Here is a 20,188-nt window from a genome sequence, read left to right on the forward strand (position 1 = left end):
TGCAGGTGGGGAGGACAGCAGGGAGCGACAGTCAGGCCAGGCCAGGACAGGACAGGCGTCCAGGTGGATGGCCCCACCCAGTGGTCAGCGCTGCACTTACTGAGGAAAACTCTAAATCATGAGGACCCTGGGGCCCTTACAGCAGAAGCCTGTTTGGCACCAAAATCATCACCCCCACCATTGCTGTACCCACTCTGTGACCAGCAGGCACGGGAGCCATTTTGGTTTTGCAGCAAAATACACATAAAATGTACTATTTTACCATTTTAAAGTGCATAATTCAATGGCATTAAGTATATGTGTGATGTTTGTCCAACCACCACCTGTCTAGTTCTAGAACTTGTTTAGCACCCAAAAACAAACCCGTCCCCATCAGCAGTCACCCCCATTCCCCCTCCCATGACTCTGCTTTCTGTCTCTATAGATTTGTCTATTCTGAACACTTCATATAAACGGAATCATACAACATGCGGCCGGTTTGTGTCCATCTTCTTTCACTCAGCGGTTTTCAAGGTTCATTCATGCTGTAGCGTGTCACCTATTCTGTGGCTGGCTAACATTCCACTGTCCCGTTTGGATTTTAAGGGCCTCTCATTGCACTTACAATCCAACCCCGTCCTTCCTGCCACCCACAGGGCCTGCCAGCAGGGGTGGGTGACTGGCGAGGGCTGCGCAGCACCCTGGCGGCTTCGTTTCCTTGCATGCTCGACCCTGAGCACCCAGCCCCGTTTCAGTCTGCCGGCAGCCAAGCCTCCTCCTGCAGGGCCCTGGTCTGGGCCAGGCTTTTCCCCAGGCACGTTTCTCCCTCTAATCCTCATTATGTGGCTGTGTCCCCCAAATGTTGGGTCTCTTATTAAGATCAACTCAGAGTGAGTCTCCTGGTGTCCTGCATTCATCATGGAACCATGAGCTGCCCAAACTCTGTAAGATTACTTCTATTTAGTCATATCTTCGTTTGTTGTTGGCTCACCCAATGACTGTCAACTCCACGAGGACAGGACTGTTTTCTGCCCTGATTTACCCCCAAGCCTGGCATAGGGCCTGATACTGGTACACGAACAAATGCAAAGTCTGGATTTGAGCAGAATGTCTCATCAGTCAGGATCCTGGGCAAAGTGAACATAGCAGGCCTGATTGCTCTTGGAAGGCCTTGCCACATTGGCCTTCGGCTGGTGTCCGGGAACCTGGATTTCGGGAGGGTTTCCAGCATTCCCTGACTGGTAAGGAAGGCCCCCTGCACCGAAACTGTGGACAAACAACACGCTTTCTGCGGAACATCCCCCTTTCCTTTTGGGAGTCTGAAATTTTGGCATGTATCACGCAGGGGCTGCCTCCATGACCAGCCCCCAATACAAACCCTGGGCATTGAGCGCTAATGTGTGCCCCTGGGAGACAACATTCCACACATATTGTCACAACTGGAGGAGGTAAGTGTGTCCTGTGTGGACTCCACGGGGAGAGGCCTGGTTTCCCCAGCCTTTGTCCCCCCGCCCTGTCCTTCCACAGTAGAATCTCAGCCATGAGGAGGACGACACGCTCGCTCCTGGGAGTTCCCCAGCAAACCATCGCACACAGGCCTGGGTTATCCTGGAGACCTCGGCACAGACGCCTTGCTGGATCCTAACGTGGGTCCTGGTCTGAGATGCCCTGTCCCAGACAACAACTCCTAAGGCAGCGGGCGGGGGTGCAGATGACAGAGGCAGGACCTTCAGGCGGGTGTTGAGCAGTTCTCAGCTCCTCTCTCTCCCTATGATCAGCGACGGTATCCAGACCCCGGGACAACAGGGTCCAAGAAGAATATGGCTTCGAGGGGGAAAGAAAACTTGGAAAGCTCATCAGTGGAAAATCTGTCCCTTTGAGACCTGCTCCTCAAGGTGTGATCCGGGCAGTGGAGCAGCAGCACAGGGGGACCCTGAGTCGGATCCGTATTTTAACAAGTGCCCACTGCAGCAGGCACTGCCCGAGACCAGCCCTGCTGGGGAGAGCCCAGAACTTCATGGTGTCTTTTAAGCATGCTCAGTAGGGCGCGGGGGAGCAGGCTGTAGCCCCAGCCCACAGGCCCTGTCTGCTTCATGGCCCCCACGGTCTGCTCGCTGCCCTCCCTCCCGGGAAGCTGGTCCCTTTCAGTTCCTCAACCGAGTGTGCAGCTGCTGCTCGTGCTGTGCTCCCTACCGGGCACACGCCTCCCTCACTCTTTACTTCCCTTCCCACCTGCCACTCACCTAGGGGCTGGCAGAGTGGCAACTCCTCAGTGCAACTCCTGGAATGTCAGCCCGTTTCAGAACCTCTGGACTCTGCACATTCTCTCTCATATCAAGGGATCCGGCATGTGATCAGATCTGCCTGATGACTGGATCCTGTCTCCTTATCACGGTGTCCCCAGTACCCAGGACAGTGCCTGGCAGCAACTGAGCACTGCCACAACACACATTTGGTAGATAAATGAGCAAGGGAAACAAACGTACGCATCTCTGCATCCCCTGGACTCTAGAGAAGGCCTCGTTTATCAGGACAGTGGAAGACGGAGCAGTGGGGGGTGAGGGACGTGCAAAGTATAAAGGAGTGAGGGCTTTGACTGGCCAACTTTGCCGGTTCCTCACTGGTGGGTCTCCCCTGCACACCACCTGCCCCTAACCTGGCCCTGAGGTCCTGCCCACCTCCACAACTTCAGTTACTGTGGTTCGGGGGCGGGGCTCCCACACGCACCTCTCCGGCCAGGGCTGCAGGAGACCACCTCCACTTGGTCACATCTCCTCCATAAGCTCGCCCCACACCACCCAGAACCTGGTGTATTATCACCGACTCCTCCTTTCTCGTATCTCCACACCCGAACACTGGCCTGGAGCTGCTGCCTGGACCTCCTGAATGGCTTACCTGCCCTCCTCACCCCAATCCTCCATCCTGCCATGCCCCAGCCTCCTGTCTAGTTAACCTTCAGTCACAAAGACGGTCATAGCCCTGCACTGCTAGGTCCTTTCAATGCTAACTCAGTGCCCTCAGGTGGAAGGCGAAACCTAGTAAGGTCACAGCTCATTAAACAGGAACAAACTTGACCACAACTTTCTCCGCGCACATGGAAGGGCACCCCAGTCCAGCCACTGAATGTGCCCCCACTCCCTTTGCCTCCCAGCACCCACCCAAAATGCCCCATTCGTTCCCTCCTTGCCATACTGCCTCCCCTGCCTGGCGCCTCTTCTTCCTTCAGGTCTCCTGACACCAGCCTCCTGATGGCCTCCCCGCGCTCCCCAGACTAGCTTTGTCCGTTGGAAACACGCTGCACTTCTCTTGTGCACCCAGCCAACACTCCCTCGTCCATGAGACCGCCAGCTCTCAGCTGTGGTGACCTTCTCCCTGCCATTCACCGCTCTGAGCAGCGCTCAGCGCCGGGAACGCTTAGTGAACACGTGGCTAACTGAACGAGCGGACGCCATCACCCACAGGACCACCTCCGTGAGGAGTGCCAATCCCAGGCGAGGTGGGGCTCCCCTTTCTGACCTCTGACCCCTGGGCCTGCCTGCACCCCACACTTCAGCTGCCGGACAGGAGTCTTACCGCACAGCCTCTCACCCCTCGCTCGGACCCCACAATGTCCTGACAAGGATTCCCGCCCTGGGTCTTGAGTGCTGCCTCGAAGGCAAGGGCTGAAGCACATCAGAACCCAGGACACGTAAGAGACATGTAAAACACACGAGAAAACACAGAGTGCCCACCAGAGAAGCTGAACCCAACCCAGCCATGCAGTCCTTCCTCAGACGCTGTGCGGGAGCACGATATTTTTGGACATGGCTATATTGGGCTAAGTAAGATATACTGTTCAAATTTCATCTTTTTACTTTTTAGTGTCTCTCCCAGAAAATTTGTAATTAAATATGTGATAACTCGACTTCTAAGACTAGCCACGTTATAACCACTTTTGATATTTCTTTGCCCAGGTAATATGAATTGTCCAATTATTAATTGTGCTGTAGAACTAGTAGGTGGATAGTAAATAAAAAGTAATTAAAAACAGGTGGGCCCAGTGTGTTCCCATGGGCAGCACTGGTCTAGAATGCAAACTCCGAGCCTCCAGCAGGGGGCAGTCCTCAGTCAGATATTGCTCAGTTCTTCACATGAGGAACCAAGCGACTTTTCCCACTACTTATCCTGTGAAGTAACTCACACTCTGGCTACCTATTGATGACAAAACCCTAGTCTTAGAGTATTAGGCTCCCCAAATGGGGGTGAAGAGAACTTTTTCCAACTTTCTGCATTCATCTGCCAACAAGGGACAGATGTTCTCTTGCTTGGCCTGTGCACGACGTCCCCTGAACCCCTCAGGTAGCCCTGGCAGCCATTTAAACAGGGCAGTCACCAGTGGATGGACACTGGCTTATGAATTTGATCCTTTTCATTCTTATAAAAAAATAGCCAGTTCCTCAAACGTTTTGCAAACTAGAAGGCAGGAAAGCCTTCATTTGAAACGATCTGTTCTCTCACCCGTTCCTTTGGATAGATTAGGAAACCAAGGGCAGGATGATGGGGCCCTCTAAGTCCTAGTGAGCGCCCAGGGAGAACAGACACTAGGATGAGTTTCCAATGTCATCTAGTGAGTGAGGAAGGCCTGACACTTCACCCAAGGGAAGAAGTCTCCCACCAACCTCCAATTTCCTTGTACTTTTACTACTGCCTAAGAGAATCCTTGAGACTTGGAAGGAAACATTTGACATTTCCATCACAATATAACCCATCCCAAGTCTCCTTTCTTCTGTGTGTATGGTGGGCTCTCTCTAAAACACAGCTGAAAAATTACAAGGTATGTTTGGAGATTCACCAGGCAACATTCCTTTTATGTAGCCACCCCAGTGAAAACTGCCCTGGCTGGAGATGAGATACATGTGTGACCACCTCAACTCTCCCTGCAGAAAAGAACAAAATCCTCCAGATCAATGCAACTGGGAATTCTGGTCCTGCACAGAGGCCAGCCAGGCGGGCTGCAGTGCCAAGTCAACGGAAGGGGCACTTCCTGGTTCCCATCAGCTATGGCGACATTAGCCCCAGAAATTACCTTATCCAAGAGCTCTCTCGTTTCCTCAGTCAGAGGGTCATGGGAGAACATGCAGTCGTCACCATTGATGCAGTTCCCAGTTGTATGGTACAACTTACACGGAAAATCACGTTCATGGCAAATTAAGGTGAATGCTTCATCGCATGGAACCCACCCAAGGGCAGAATCCCACCCCGTTTTGGAGATGAGGAAAGCCCAGACAGATGGAGTGACTTGCTCAGGTCTGCACAAAGCAGACCCAAGATAACACCCTGTTTCTCAAGACCTCTGCTCCAGAGTGCTTTCCCACCCCACCATGCTAGCCTTGGGGTGGTGTCCTCAGCACAACACTCAACAGGAATAGGGAAGTTCAATGATTTGCCCAAGGTTACGCAGCCCATTGGAGAAGTCTCAGAGGGATAACAGGCAATGGTATAGGTTGGTCTCAAGTGTATATATATGAAGAGAACATATCGCATGTGTGTCTCAGTTTACTCATCTGCAGAATGGGAACAGCAGGGCCATCAGAGGACAGATGTGAGGGCTAAATAGATGGAGATGCACAGAGAGCTCTTGACACAGCACTGGCACGGAGAGATGGGAAGTGCAGGAGAGGTTAACTGTTGTTACCAATAAGGAGAAAAGAAGTTCTGCCCTCATCAGATCAAATGTGGGCACCAAAGGATATCATGCATATAGGGGCAGTTCTCAGCTCTGGCACAAAATCCAGTGATGTAAAACTTGCACAGTTCTCGCTTTTTTGGTAGCTCGATGTCGTGGCTAAAATTACAGTGGTCTCCCTGAAAGAAAAACAATGAAAAGGTCAGGTGGGGACACAGTAAGCCCTTGCTTACTCCCATCTGCAAAGGAAAACTGTCACCACTGAAACTCTGTCACCACTGAGGCACAGAGGGGCCAATGAAAGAATGAACTCCCCCCGGGAAAGGGCTGGTTTCCCACCAATTTTATACTTCTGACAAAATGTGCACTCCCCCCTCTCTCACGGGTCCCTCTCCCTCCCGTATCTATTCCATTCTCTCTCACTGTCTCTTTCTAACCCTTCCTCCTCTTTCCTTCCCTTCTTTCTCCTCTCTCTTATCTACTGTTTTTCACTGTTTGCTGTATGACAGCCAGTATCCAGTCCCGTGCTTCTTCCTTCCTAACAGAACCCCAATTTTGTTTGGGTTAAGAATGTGCCCAGCAAAAAAAACTCCATTCCCCAGCCTCCCTTCAAGTTCCGGCCATAGATGTAGGCAAAAGTCCCCAGGGAAGACAAAACACAGCCTCAATTTTTAAAAAATTCCATCCACCCATTTCTCTTCCTCTTAGCCCTTAGATGTGATGCCTGGAGACACAGCAGCCGTTGTGCAACCATGAGGACAAAAGCCATATGCTTAAGGATGGCAGAATAAAAAGCAGGAAGAAGCCTGGGTTCCCCAGGGTGCCAATAACCACTGCACCAACCCTGTACTGTCCATCAACCCGAGACTCTGCTGTGAGAGATAAACATCTAAGTGTTTAAGCCAATACAATCCAAACAAAGCACCGAGATGACATAAAGATAGAAACTGTTCTATATTTGTTTCCCTCACTCTCAGGAATGGCTACTCATTTTTCTTTGTTTAGATGTATTACAAGTTTCCAAAAATAATATGAACTGTGACTGTAATAAGGCATATTATACATACACACACACAATTGTTTGAAATACATATTCTCTGGGCATATGTTGACCAATTCTGTCCACCGTCATTAAATTTGATTATAAAGCTGGCTAGTTGAACTAACACTGGGTTACACTTGTTTCCGTCTGAATTCTGTGGTCATTGGTCCATTTTCTGGCATTGAATTCTGCTGTGAAGTTCAACGCGAGCTGGTGCTCCTCCCTTTTCTACGGATATCTTAGTAATTCCCTCTCCAACATTAACTTAACCAGAACATGCGACATCTTTTCAATCCTAACACTACATTTGAGGCCATATGGATTAGTTGAAAATTTTGGCCAAAAAATCCCCCTCCAAACCCAAAATCCCCAGATGTGTCATCTCGCTCTGGCCCCTCAAGTTACCGAGGGAACTGCATCCTCCAGGCCCCACGGGCATCTCCTCCACCCCCGCCCCCGCTGAGCCCTGCCCCCAGTTAGTGTGGCCTCTAGAACATTCCCAGCAGGCTGTCGTCTGGGACACTGCTGTCCTGCTGCAGCACCAGGTCCTCTGCCTTGCCCCTTACCCATGTGCACCGCCCCTCCACGAAGTATTTGCAGATGACTTTGCCTTTCTTGTCGGACTGCTGGTGGGGTTTGTCATGGTCACTCCTCCGGTAACTCCCACCACCATCCTGTTAGGAACACAGAGTGTGAATATGAAGGGGAATGAAAAGGAAGGGTGGGAAGGACCCTACGCAGGCCGGGTGGAGACGGTCTCTGAGTGAACAAGAGTGACAGGAATTGGCTGGCAGGGATGACGTAAGTGTCTTCACATAAAGAGCAGTTACACCAAACACTGGGGCTATACGGAGTCTGAGCCCCCGGGGATGGAGGGCTGGCACTTGGACAAGTAAAGCTCCAGCACTTGGAGCTGTTGGCAATGAAGACTCGAGCAGCAGGGCTGGCCTGGTGACTCAGGTGGTTGGAGCGCCCGTGCTCCTAATGCTGAGATCGCCGGTTCGATTCCCACATAGGCCAGGGGCTGCCGTGTGCTGCCGTGGCTACTGTCTGCTGCCATGAAAGGCCAGTGGCCAGTGTGAGCAGCCGGCAAGAGCTGCCATGAGTGGTCGACCAGCAACCCACTGCCTCAGCTGTGGGGAGCGCAAGGCTTGTAATACCAGCATGGCCCAGGGAGCTGTGTCCTACACAACTAGACTGAGAAACAACAGCTTGAACCGGAGTGCGATCAAGGGGGGGAAAAAAAAGACTCAAGTAGCACACACCTGTGCGGGAACACATCCACCTCCCAGAGGCTGAGGCACACAACACGCCTCCCTGTACACCTCTCCACGGCTAGCTGAGAGGGTGAGCTAGAACTTTCCAAACCTTAGAGACTCATTATGGGTGACTGCAGATGTTACACAGATGTGGTTTTAACAGAGGGTCTCACCAGCAGCACGTCCCCCATGAGAGCTGAGTGGTGCTGATCGGCCCTATGGGGACTGGCTGCTAGGAGCGGGGGGACAGGGTCAGCCTCAGAAGACAACTTATTAAAGGGAAAAAAAAATGCAAGGAGGAGCCTCGGTTAAACACATCAGCTCAGAACGAAGTCGACTCACGCCCATGTCGTCGTCATAGAAGTCTTCGTCATCGTTCATTCCACTCTTGTTCATCCCTCCTCGGCTGCCACCTCGACCGCGGCCCCGGCCCATCCCTTTGCCTCGACCTCGGGAACCCCGACCCCGGCCTCGACTTAATCCTGCAGAGAGAAGAAATGGTGTGAACCGCTGCCTCTCCCTAGGACCCAACTCCAGCTGCTGCCAGAAGGAGCCCCACCAATTCGTCACCTCCTGGGCCCCTGCCTACCTCGTCCTCGGCCATCCTTGGACCGGCGGTACTGGTTCAGCTCCTTGGAATAGTCATCATAATCCTCATCGCCCATTGGCTCCTCACCTTCTCCATACTAGAATTCCAGAAAGAAGGCAAGGAGTGTCCCATGGGAAACAACACTGTCCCCAACTATACACTCTGCCCCCTTTGCCTTTTTGTTTCGGGACCACTAGACGCAGAAGGGCTCCCGTCCTCACAGCCCCAGCCAGAGCGGTGGGTGGTCCTAATCCTGTCTGTGCAGTCTTCACTCTTTAAACGCCCACTCCCAGGGCAAACCCATTAGGGCGCCTCTACATAATGGACAGCTGTGCGGCCGTAACAAAGAATGCATGGAAAAGTCTCAGCAGGAATAGAACGGGGAGTGTAGTAGCTCTCTTAGAGATGGGGGGTGGGTGAATAAATAAGCACCTGACTGCAAAGGCCTAAAATGTGACGAGAGCACACTCAAGAACCTTCTCTCCAGGGACGGGAACTAAGTGGCTGAGGTACCAGAGGGAGGAAGATGTAATTTTCACTGATCACCCTTTGGTGCCTTTTCAATTTGAACCATATAATGGTTTCCTCGATACCAAAACAATATCCGAACATTTTTAACACATAAATCTGCCATCTGATGCTTTCTTTCCGTCTTAGTCTTACGAACCACCTCCAACAGCTCTTGCAGCCCACTAGCCACCCCCCAGCCTTCGGGCTGGAGAAAACCTTACATCCATCTCGTCCTCGTAGAAGTCGTCTTCGTCCTCTGGGTGGTCTCCCATGGAGCCTCTGCCCCTGCCTCGGCTGCCCCTGCCCATGCCTCGGCCTCGAGACCCTCCACGGCTTCCTCGGCCCCGGTAGCCCCTGCCACGGCCTCGGCTGCCTGCAGTGATTCAGAAAGTAAGCGCCTGAGTAGGAGCAGACCCACACCACCAGCAAGAGATACATTAACCCACTGTTTGCCCCTGAGGTCAATCATTTCATCCTCCAAGAAGCCTTCCCAGCTCCTCCAGGTGACTAATGGTCCCCGGGTCCCTTTAATGGGGGTGCCTCAGCACTGCGGATACATGACTGCTACTGCACTCACTACAATGAAAACCGCAATGTCCAACACAGTAGCCAGCAGCCACATGTGGCTACTGAACACCCAAAACGTGGCTGACCAGTCTAAGAGATGCTGTGGGTGGAAATCACACCTGGATTACAATGACTTAGTTAAAAAAAAAAAAAGAGACAGAGAGAATGTAAAATATTACATCTGTCTATTTTGACTACGTGTTGAAATAAGACTTTGACTGCATTAGGTTGATAAAACATACTGTTAAAATTAATTCCGGGCCAGCCCGGTGGGTTCAGGTGGTTGGAGCACCGTGCTCCTAACACCAAGGTCGCAGGTTCGATTCCCACATGGGCCAGTGAGCTGCGCCCTCTACAGCTAAGATTGTGAACAACGGCTCTCCCTGGAGCTGGGCTGCCGTGAGGAGTGGAGGTTGGTGTGAGCTGCTGTGTGCTGCCATGGGCTGCTGTGTGCTACCGTGGGCTACCGTGTGCCACCATGAGAGGCCAGTGGCCAGCATGAGTGGCCGGCAGTCATCGTGAGCGGCCAGCAGCCGGCAAGAGCTGCTGTGAGCTGCCAACCGACCGCCTCAGCCGGGGGGAGCGCAAGGCTCATAACACTAGCATGGGCCAGGGAGCTGGGTCCTACACAGCTAGGCTGAGAAACAACGGCTTGAACTGAAGTAGGGGGGTGGTGGAAAAAGGGGGGGTAAAAATTAATTCCATCTGTTTCCTTTTACTTTTTTAATGTGACTAGTAGAAAATTCTAAATTACACGGTGGCTTGCATTATATTTCTATTGGACAGCACTAGTCTAGAAACCTCCCCAAAGATCAGGGCCTGACCAAGGGAGCTGTCCAAGAAAGAATGCTGAAAGAAAGAAGGCAGGAACGGCCACTTAAACATCAAGGCACGTCTTAGGCTAAGAACTGCTGAGTCGGAAGGTTCTGGAAGCCTTCTTGAGTTGGGAAATCTCACTGGCCAGCCTGGGTCTGTGGTGCTCTGCCCTCCCCCACTATCCTAACTGCCACAGGTTCAATGTCCAGAGGTGTGGCAGTCCCAGGAGCTGCGGTCACACCTTGTCAGGTGATGTGGCTTGGAGGATGGGGGAGGAGGCTGAGCGTGGGGACAGCCAGCTGTCAGTTACCCTGGCCCAGATGTGAGAGGTTGTCTCTTCTCTCTCTCCTCACTGCTGACCAGGACGAGAATTTAAAAACCAACCGTCAGCCAGGCTGGCCTTCTCCCTGCCTCACCCCAGGCTGGCTCCAGCCCAACCACAGCCTTGGCACTGGCCCGTCTTCTCATGTGCTAACTTGGGTCCCCTGAGCCTTGCATATGCGACTCCCTGTCCTCCCCTTCTATACTTAGCTCAGCCCCACATGCCCACATGACTGCCTTTGTCTTCTTGGCGACTTGGGGCCCCGTGAGCACTGGGCCGGCCAGGCCTGTCTGCTCTGCACCACAGTGCCCGCCCCGGCGCGGTCTCACCTCGGCCCCGGCTGCTGCCCTCCTTGGCGCGCCGGTACTGGTTCAGCTCTTTGGTGAAGTCATCGTAGTCCTCCTTGCCCATGTCTTCCTCCTCGTCGCCCTCGTACTCCCCATACTGCTCGTTCTCGTAGTCTTCATACATGCCGTAGCCTTTGCTGTCCATCTTAGAGTAGGACTTCTTGGGCAGGGACGTGGTGTGTGACGGGGGGTACTGCGGGTGAGACTGATAGGGAGAGGAGGTGAGCTGGCCCCAGGGCCTTGGGTCCAGACCAGACCCCCCGGTCCCTGAACTGACACATCTGTCTGGGTGTCTCTGCTTCCCCTGGAGTGAGACACCAGCCCCCCAGCCACTCTGGGAACTGGTTTCCACCTGAGTGAGATCTGGGCAGCGGGCCCAGATGTCTCTGTTCTTCAAAGGGCCACAGCTTGAAAGAAAATGGAAAAACAGACCCCACAATCCCTGAAGAACCACAGAGGGAAGAGAAGGGAACCATTTCCCAGTGCTATAGAGCACTCTCAGTCGGGGAGGGGGCCTGGTAGGCAAAAGGGGTGCTCCTTGGTTAAAATTTTCCTGGGGCTTTATAATTCAATTAATAACCTTCTTGGTAACCAAACTAGAAAGCCATTTTAAATGATACTTTCCAAAGTGTGCTAATGCCAAGAAATACTGATAAAGTTAGATATATATAAACAGAAGCCCCCAACACGTCCTTCAGGCAGTGAATGAGCCCCCAACATGTCCTTCAGGCAGGGAATGGATAAACTGTGGTACATTTGACAATGGAGTATTTATAATTCAGTCATTAAGAGAAATGAGCTATGAAGCTACGAAAAGACAGAGAGTAACCGTAAACACATATTGCTAAGTGAAAAAAGCTAATTTGAAAAGGCTATATACTGTATGAACCCAACTCTATGACATTCTGGAAAAGGCAGAACTACAGAGACAGTAAAAAGATTTGTGGTTGCTAGGGACTCGGGGGAGGGAGGGCTGAGTAGGTAAAGCAGAGGGGATTTTTAGAGAATTGAAACTATCTTATATGATAGTATATGGCAAATACATAACTATATGCATTTGTCAAAACCCAAAGAACTGTAAAACCCTAATGTAAAGTATAGACTCTAATAATAATGTGTTAATATTGGCTCATCAATTACAATAAATGTACCTATACCACACTAACGAAAGATGTTAATAACATTATGGAGAAACGGGGTAGGGTTGGTAGGGAACTGTATCATCTGCTCAATTTTCTATAAACCTAAAAGTGCTCTAAGAAATAAAGTCTTGATTTTAAAAAAATCCATACTCGTTATTAGAAAAACAGAAAATACAAAACATAGATACACAGACACACACTACTTTAGCAGATCCTAAAATGCCTCAATACCCAGTTCCCAATCAGCGCTTGTGGCATTCCTTCCCTTCCCTGCCTTCCTCAGGTCTAAAGTCTGAATGTGTTACTAGATCAATGTCAATTATACTACCTTACAATAAATTATCCGTTAATGATGGATGATGCTGAGTCACAGGCATGTGTGGGACATCTTTTTCTTTCTTTCTTTTTTTTTTAAGGCGGGCACAGCTCATAGTGGACAACGCGGAGATCGAACTGTCAACCTTGGTGTTATTGGCACCATGCTCTAACAAACTGAGCTAACCGGCCACGCAATAGGACATGTTTAAGAGCTACTGGCTTTATTTTAATCAAAACTTGAAAATCTGATTAAAATTGGATTGTTAAAAATAAAAAAACCTGAAAATCAATGTTGATGTTTTTTTCTTACTAATTGTGCAGGGGGGGGGGAAACGTATACAAACTGAACAAGTAATTTAAATTTATGTTTAAGGTCAGAGATATAATAGGGTAAATATTTAACTTCTGACCCCACTCAAATTATCCATTTAAGATAATTTATTTCCGCAAGCATTTCATTCTCTTGCCAATTTCCCACAAAAGGTCTCTTCTCAACAGTGGAAAATAGTCATCTGTGACAGAGACAAATCAGCATCTTTCTTGGGTACAGGGGACATACTGAGTCCTGCTAAGGTCACGAGAAGAGGTGTCACAGAGAAATTTTAAGAACATGGCTTATGGAGATCGGTCTCTGCACTTGAGAGCTATGCAATCTGGTTGAAGTTTTCTGAGGCTCAGTTTCCTCAGCTGTCAAAGAGGGGTGAAAACCGTACCTCATTTTGCAGGATTAAAATCTGTGTAAAGTACCATGAAAGAGCACCCAGCACATGGCAAGTGCCCAGACTCAGTAAACACAGGCAGTTTTACTGCATGGGGGCTCCAACAAGCAGTTACTCACCGGAGCATACGGGGGGCTGTACTCTCTGTACTTGCGGTGCCCCTTCTCACTGGGGCTGAAATCCGAGTCATCAGAAAAGTCAGAGAAGTCATCGCTGGAAGAAGCATGGCGCTGAAATGACAGAGGAAGTGGACTTGGCGAATCTGCTGCAGGCAGGCTACTCTGGCAGTCAGCCCCAGGACAAGCACTGCTGGAATGTGCCGGAAGGGCTCTGTGCTCGGTGTGAAACACCTCACCTATGGGCACTTAGTGGCAGTGGAGCATGAGCTACCAACTCTTTAAAAAAAGGTCTTTATCCAATTTGGGGAAGGAAGAAACACCACTATTAAAAGTGCCCTCTGGCCAGACAAGATTAGCTCAGCCCCTGGAGCTCTCTGCCAGGCGGCAGCAGCCCTACTCTGCACCTACCTTGTGCTTGGATTTCCTCCTCTTCTTCGACCTCCTCTTCTCCTTCTCCCGCTCTTTCTTCCGCTTCCGCTTCAGCCTCCTGTGAGACTTCTCCTCGTCTGAATCACTGTGGTGCTTCTCCCCCTTTTCTTTCCGGCTCCTCTCGGGCCCTCCGGATGTGTCCTGGGCCTCCTCGGCCCCATCGTCTTCCAGTTCACCTTCTTCCAACTCGCCATCTTCCCTACAAACCAACCCCAAAGCCAACATGAACATGGGTTTGAGGAAACCTCTGAGGGCGCTGGGCGGGCCCAGGCTGACAGGCACGGAGGGCCCGACTGCTGTGAATGAGATGTGTAATCCCTGTGAGAGGCCATGGAAGGCCCTGGGGACAACTGCCTCCCGTCCCACCCCTCATCCTGCCCCCAGAAGGACTGCACTGATCCCAGCTAAGCAGGGTGGGGGCTGGGGTAGGGGACAGGGACTGACATTAGAGCAATATTTCCCAAAGTGTTTCCCTAGGACTACAGTTCTAAGAAGAAAGGAGACAAGGTTCTGTTGTCAAATGAGTTGAGGGAATCCCCATATTGGGGATTCACAACACTTTAAGGCCACAACAGAATTTCCCAGAAGTCCTACAGTGAAGAAACTGGTGTAACTTGGCCTCAGAGTACTTCTGAAATTCACTTGACCACAGACGCCGCTTCTCTCAGGGAACAGAGACCAGCATCCCTCCCAGAGAGCACAGCTGCATGCAGTGGCCTGGAGTCACCCACTCAGCCCCTGCCCTATGGGTGGTGGTGTCTGTGGACAGCGGAGAGAGGGCCACGGTTCTGAACCTGGGGTGGCCCACAGACTCCTGGACCCTACCCACAGGAAGGCCTGAGGACACTGAAGGTATTTTACAAAAGCCCGTATGAATCACTAGTGAACAGGCTCCAGTCCCCAGGTTCTGAGGTCTGACCACACCATCAGCTCCACGGCTCTGGGCTGGAAGCAGCTAGAGAAAGGGAGAAGGGTGAAAGGAAATGCCCCAGGCCCCTCTTGAGGTCCTCATATGACAGCTGTCAGAGTGCGTCTGCAGAAGGGGTCAGCCTCCCACCAGCTGCTGACCCCCTTTTACCACCTGACGTGCCTTACCTCTGGGCTCCCCAGTCAGTATTTCCTGACTTGGTCGACTCCCCCACACCACCCCCAACCAATCCCCAGTACTTGAAAAAGTAAAAGCACTCTCCCAGCATGACAGATGCTGCCAATAAGACATTCTAGATATCTAAGTATCTGTGGGGTGGGCTGGGAGTGAGGGGATACATAGGGTTAAGAAAAGAGCAACTGGGAAAAAAACCCAGTTTTTGAGCCAAACCCACAGACAGTTTTCACAAGTACAGAAGCTGGTTTTTTTTAAAAAAAGAAATAATACAAATTGTAAAATGCTCCCAAAGTTCTTCATGCACAACCATGGAAAAGTATGTGTGAAGGCATAAAAAAAATGCCTTCCTTGTCAATTAACTGGGACTCAAACAAAGAACGAAGACAACATAAAGAATACTGTAATGGACCCACGCCCCAAAAGGCTAACAACAAGGGGAACTAATCTAGGCAGAAAGAGCCTCAGCTGCTCAGATGGGCCCAGGGTCCGTGTGGGAAGCAGCTCAGCAGGCAAGCCGGCCCCTGGAGTCCCGGGAGGCTCGAACAGGCTTTGTAGAGAAACAACAAACTGACCACTTCTCTGAGGATCCTTCACGGCCCTTTCACTCGTGTCACTCCTTTTCTCCGCCTTGGTGCTATTCCCCAAACGTCCAGGCCTTCAAGAGGAGCCTTTCTACTAACTCTCATTACCAATTCCAAGGGGTCAGGTCCACTAAAACCCAAATGGTCCAGCCCCACAGACACCCCAGCAGAGGTCAAGGGCAGCTCTCAAACACAAAATGCAGGACACAAAACTCTGACGTTTCAAAGGAAACCATACAGAGAGGTGATCGATGTGCAACTCGTGTTGTTTCCTTGTAAAAGCAGGTTGTCCTGGGCCAGCCCCACAGGAAGACTCCAAGTAAACTAGAACTTTGGAGAAGGCACATTCCTGACATGTGTGGCACTTTCCGGCTTGGGTGTGGCCCACAGAACAAGGCCAGGCTCGGAGAAAAGCTCTCACGGGACAGAGGCAACTCTGCTGGAATGGCCTCACCCACAGTAAAAGCACCACCTGACTGGGGAAACTGGTTTTGGTGAGCATGCCCGCCAACCTCAGGGAGAAGCTGTTACTTGATGGCTGCCTGGAGTTGTGGAAGATGTTGGGACAGTGGTTACTGGAGCAAACACGTTTCCCTGATGGGAACACTGCGGGCGAGCCAGGTGGCCACACCGCAGGAGAAATAGGAGAGACAGACACAATGGGGCTGGGGAAGGCCCAGAGACAGACCGGAGAAGTAGAGGGTGGTATTCCATGAAGAAAAGCTCTAAAGTGCACCACTCTCAACACTTTAGTCTGGGAAGGAAAACGCTGAGAGGAGTATGGGCATAAAGTACCCAGGACCCAGGGTTGAGAAGGAGGGACCATGGGGACCCTGGAGCTGCCCGGGCTCCCAGAAGCCCAGATGAAAGACCTAAAGCCCAAGAACACCAATAGCCAAAGACTCTCCTGGAAGCAGGAGGAGCCTGTCAGAGTGGAAGGGACGGTAGGACGTGATCAACCCTCTTATTTCAGACATGAAGAATGTAAAGAGAGAATAGGTGAAGAGACTTGTTGAGGTCAGACAGCCAGGGGGTAACACAGAAAAAGCCAAAAACGGACTCGCTTTCTGACTCTTAAGCCCATCGTTCTTCCTGATGGGTAAGGAGGGAACGGGAAGGCGGAGACCACGCGTCCACCACCTGCTTGATGCCACAAACATTTCTGAGCAGCTTCTCCATGCCGGGTCCTTGAGCACTTCCTTTTCTGCATTGTCCTCATAGGAAAAGATAGGAGTTGTAAGAAACCCAGCCCACAAGGCAGCCTCCTGGATACAGGGCCAGAGCAGCTGGGCCACTCTCTCACTTGCGCCTGCTCCCGGGAAGGACACTGGGCACAACAGGCGAGGGGCTTGCCCAGGTCAGCTCAGGACTCCATCCCCTTCCTGCCACCCACAGTGGCTTGGATGGAGGCACAGGCTGCTGTACATCTAACACCTGGGGGCGGGACCACAGAAGACCATCCAAACAACTCCAACGCCTTCACCATCATCAAGAATGACTGCAGAAGAATTAGCCTTCGATCCGAAGGATTTCCAAGGCAGGTCCACACCACAAAGACTTTCAGCTAAAGAGGGGTCCTCTGCATCGTCTATATTAACAGCCTTGGGCACATCTGGGCTCAGTGACAATCTACTGTACCACTTTCCATAAAACTTTTTACAAAAGGGGTAGTGAATACTTGAAATTTTGTTTCCTTCGAGTTGGGAGAAGGTGAAAAATAAATAGGATTAAAAAATCGCTGGTGATTTATGAAGGGGAATGAGATAATGGAGGGGACACGGGGACGGGGACACTTGACTGACCATTGTGCATTCTCAGTGCTTTCTGGCCACGCTCTGCTCTCAAACTCCTCAGAGCCCTGGGCTAACCTCTGGCTACCTGAGGGGGTGCCCTCTGTTAACACTGGCGAGTCCCAGCTAAATGCAGTCCCTGCATGGATACGGGGTGGATTTTCTTCAGACTCTGTTCAACAGAAAATCAAACCAACTGGGTCAGAGGGTACAAATCCTGTGGACCACTGACATGACTGCACAAAGGCAGTCTCCACAAAACGGCGACCAGGTTAAAGCAGTGCCACTTAACAGGCTGCCAGCAAAATCCATGTCAGAGCGGGATTAAATACCAAGGGAGCACGCTTAATAGACTGTGACATAATCCCCCAAGAAAAGGGGGGAACCCCACTGCGCCTATCATTTCAATCAAGACCTGCCAAGCCCTCTCGAGACCAGCATGCAGAAGCCCTGCAGCGCTGGCTTGGGCAGAGACGCCCTTATTCCCAGAGCAATGTCGTGGGATGCACAGGGCTCGCCCGCCAGGGTCAACCAGCCACACTGGGAGACTGACTTGGAACAGGTGCCTGGGAGGAAATGAGAAGAGACCGACGCTTTGCCTAAGGTCAGATCTGCCTTGCGCCTCTGGACTAAGTTTCCAGGGCATTTAAGTTTCCCTTCACAGAGCTGGAGACAGCCAGCTCCTCCTCTCGGGTCAAAGAATAGATGTGGATACCCATTGTAGGAATGCCCATTCAGCCAATTCCACAGGGCACAGAAGCACGTTGAGTTCATCGCATACCGTGGGCTTGGCAAAAACACTACTTTTACCATGTTTCAAAGTCGGCTGGCCCCACTGTCCAGCCGATGGACTTGGGCATCTGGCTTTTTTCTGCAGACCAAGTAACTCAACCAGCTCTGCCTCTTCCCTCGCATGTGCTCTCAGTACATGCAACCTCAGGCTTGGTTATTTCATCTGTAGAATGGGATAACTATAGTAATACCCACCCCCAGGGGTTGTGAGGGACAAAGAGGATGCCGTGGATCGAGCCCTTGACAAAGGGGCAGGCACAAAGTAAGGACTGGGCAAACAGCAGCTACTGGTTTTAAGAACCAGCTGGCATGAAAGTACCTCTACATGGATAACCCTAAACTGGCTGGGTATCTATTGGGAAGTGTTTTCTCTAAGGAGAAGCTACAGCCAACGTCCCTTTGGGGCCGCTGCTAACTGCTGGCCAACAAGATCCTAGCTTCTCTTGGCCCGACCGTGCATGCGCCGCCCTCTCCCAACAAATCTTGCTGATGAAACTGATAAATCAACAGCTCCCCTTCCTCAGCATTCATCTAGGTGGTACCAGAAAGTAACCAAGGGGCTGACCAGGAGGGAAAGGCACAGGGAGAGCTGAGGAGAAGAGACAAAGGCCCCTTAAGAAAACAAAGTTTGGGCCGGCCCGGTGGCTCAGGCGGTTAGAGCTCCATGCTGCTCCTAACTCCGAAGGCTGCCGGTTCGATTCCCACATGGGCCAGTGTCCTCTCAACCACAAGGTTGCTGGTTCAACTCCCACAAGGGATGGTGGGCTCTGCCCCCTGCAACTAGCAACAGCAACTGGACCTGGAGCTGAGCTGCGCCCTCCACAACTAAGACTGAAAGGACAACAACTTGACTTGGAAAAAAGTTCTGGAAGTACACATTATTCCCCAATAAAGTCCTGTTCCCTTTCCCCAATAAAATCTTAAAAAAAAAAAAAAAGAAAACAAGGCTTGGCAACATGGAAATTCTCTAGGCAAGAGAGTTGGGTGGAAGTTGAAAGGGACCTGGGTTTGTGGGTCTATCTACCTGGTTTACCGAGAGAGACAGACAGACAGACAGACACAAAAAACAACAAAGAAGATGGAAATCCATGGGAGCAGTGGTTATTACCTGAAGCTCATGGGAGCCCTTGACAAGAGGCGGCTAGGTTAATGTGAAGGTCAAGGTTATGGTCATTAACTGCCCAAACTCTCCACAAATTGCCCAGGTAGGCTCTGAATGACCCATTAACTAGGAACAAAACTACAAAAATTATAAGGCGGGTCCGCCCCTTCAAATGTGTAAGGACAGGCCTAAATACAGAAGTCGAGGAGCCCCCAATCCGACTCTGCACGACAGTCCTTTACTAGGAGCGAAGGCACGGAGCCTTTCCTTTAGAAAATCGGCTCAGGACTCATGCCTGGGGAAGGCCCCAAGCCCTTTCCTTGACTTAGGACGTGGTGAAGCACCCTGCGAAGGAGAACCTCACTGAGGGATTTTCAGAGGCAGGAAATTCTTGAAATAAACCTCTGGGTCTTGCACATGTTTTTCAGTGTCCTTACTACCTAGGTTCACTGATGAGCAATCAAGAGCAAATGGGCTTTGTGTCTCCCTGTCCCTCAACATTCTCAGCTATGGTCATAACTGGCTCTGTGACATCACACCATTTCCATGGCAACATTCTCCCATCATGGGCACCACCCAAGCAGCAAGCACAGACCAAGGAAGGGAGAAGAAACACGTGGCTACTAGCAACCTGAACCCCTCACTTCAAACGTGAGCAGAACAGCCTGCGTGATGCCTGGACACAAACACACCTAGTGCCAGAAGTCAACATGGGGGAAACTGGAGAAATCTGAACCCAGACTGGGTATTTGAGATATTAAGTCATTATTGTTAATTTTCTTAGGCACGATTATGGTTTGTGGTCATATTTTTAAAATATTTTAAGTTAGAGATTCATACTGAAGAATTTACGTGTGAAATGAGATGAGATCTGGGATCTGCTTTAAAATACGCAGGGAGGTAGTGAAACGAACCAAAACTGGCAGAATGTATATCAATGTTGAAACCAGGTGATGGGTATATGGTGATCTACGATACTATTTTCTTTTCTCTTG

The 20,188-nt window shown here is 51.0% G+C and overlaps 1 protein-coding gene across 6 annotated transcripts in view; it reads right to left on the reverse strand.

Annotated features, from left to right (window-relative positions):
- Positions 1 to 20,188, reverse strand: part of ZC3H4 (zinc finger CCCH-type containing 4) — a 41,205-nt gene that overhangs the window by 8,963 nt on the left and 12,054 nt on the right. For all 6 annotated transcript variants that reach the window (XM_033127112.1, XM_033127116.1, XM_033127111.1 and 3 more), the window contains 9 exons: positions 13,803 to 14,022; positions 13,395 to 13,505; positions 11,079 to 11,301; positions 9,266 to 9,417; positions 8,535 to 8,631; positions 8,288 to 8,427; positions 7,253 to 7,360; positions 5,712 to 5,823; positions 5,045 to 5,154 (listed from right to left, as the gene is read on the reverse strand). In XM_033127112.1, the coding sequence (XP_032983003.1) occupies positions 5,045 to 5,154; positions 5,712 to 5,823; positions 7,253 to 7,360; positions 8,288 to 8,427; positions 8,535 to 8,631; positions 9,266 to 9,417; positions 11,079 to 11,301; positions 13,395 to 13,505; positions 13,803 to 14,022 (1,273 nt within the window). The remainder of the gene's footprint in view (positions 1 to 5,044; positions 5,155 to 5,711; positions 5,824 to 7,252; positions 7,361 to 8,287; positions 8,428 to 8,534; positions 8,632 to 9,265; positions 9,418 to 11,078; positions 11,302 to 13,394; positions 13,506 to 13,802; positions 14,023 to 20,188) is intronic.

This window comes from Rhinolophus ferrumequinum, chromosome 15 (assembly GCF_004115265.2).
Source record: "Rhinolophus ferrumequinum isolate MPI-CBG mRhiFer1 chromosome 15, mRhiFer1_v1.p, whole genome shotgun sequence".
In the NCBI taxonomy this organism is placed as follows: domain Eukaryota; kingdom Metazoa; phylum Chordata; class Mammalia; order Chiroptera; family Rhinolophidae; genus Rhinolophus; species Rhinolophus ferrumequinum.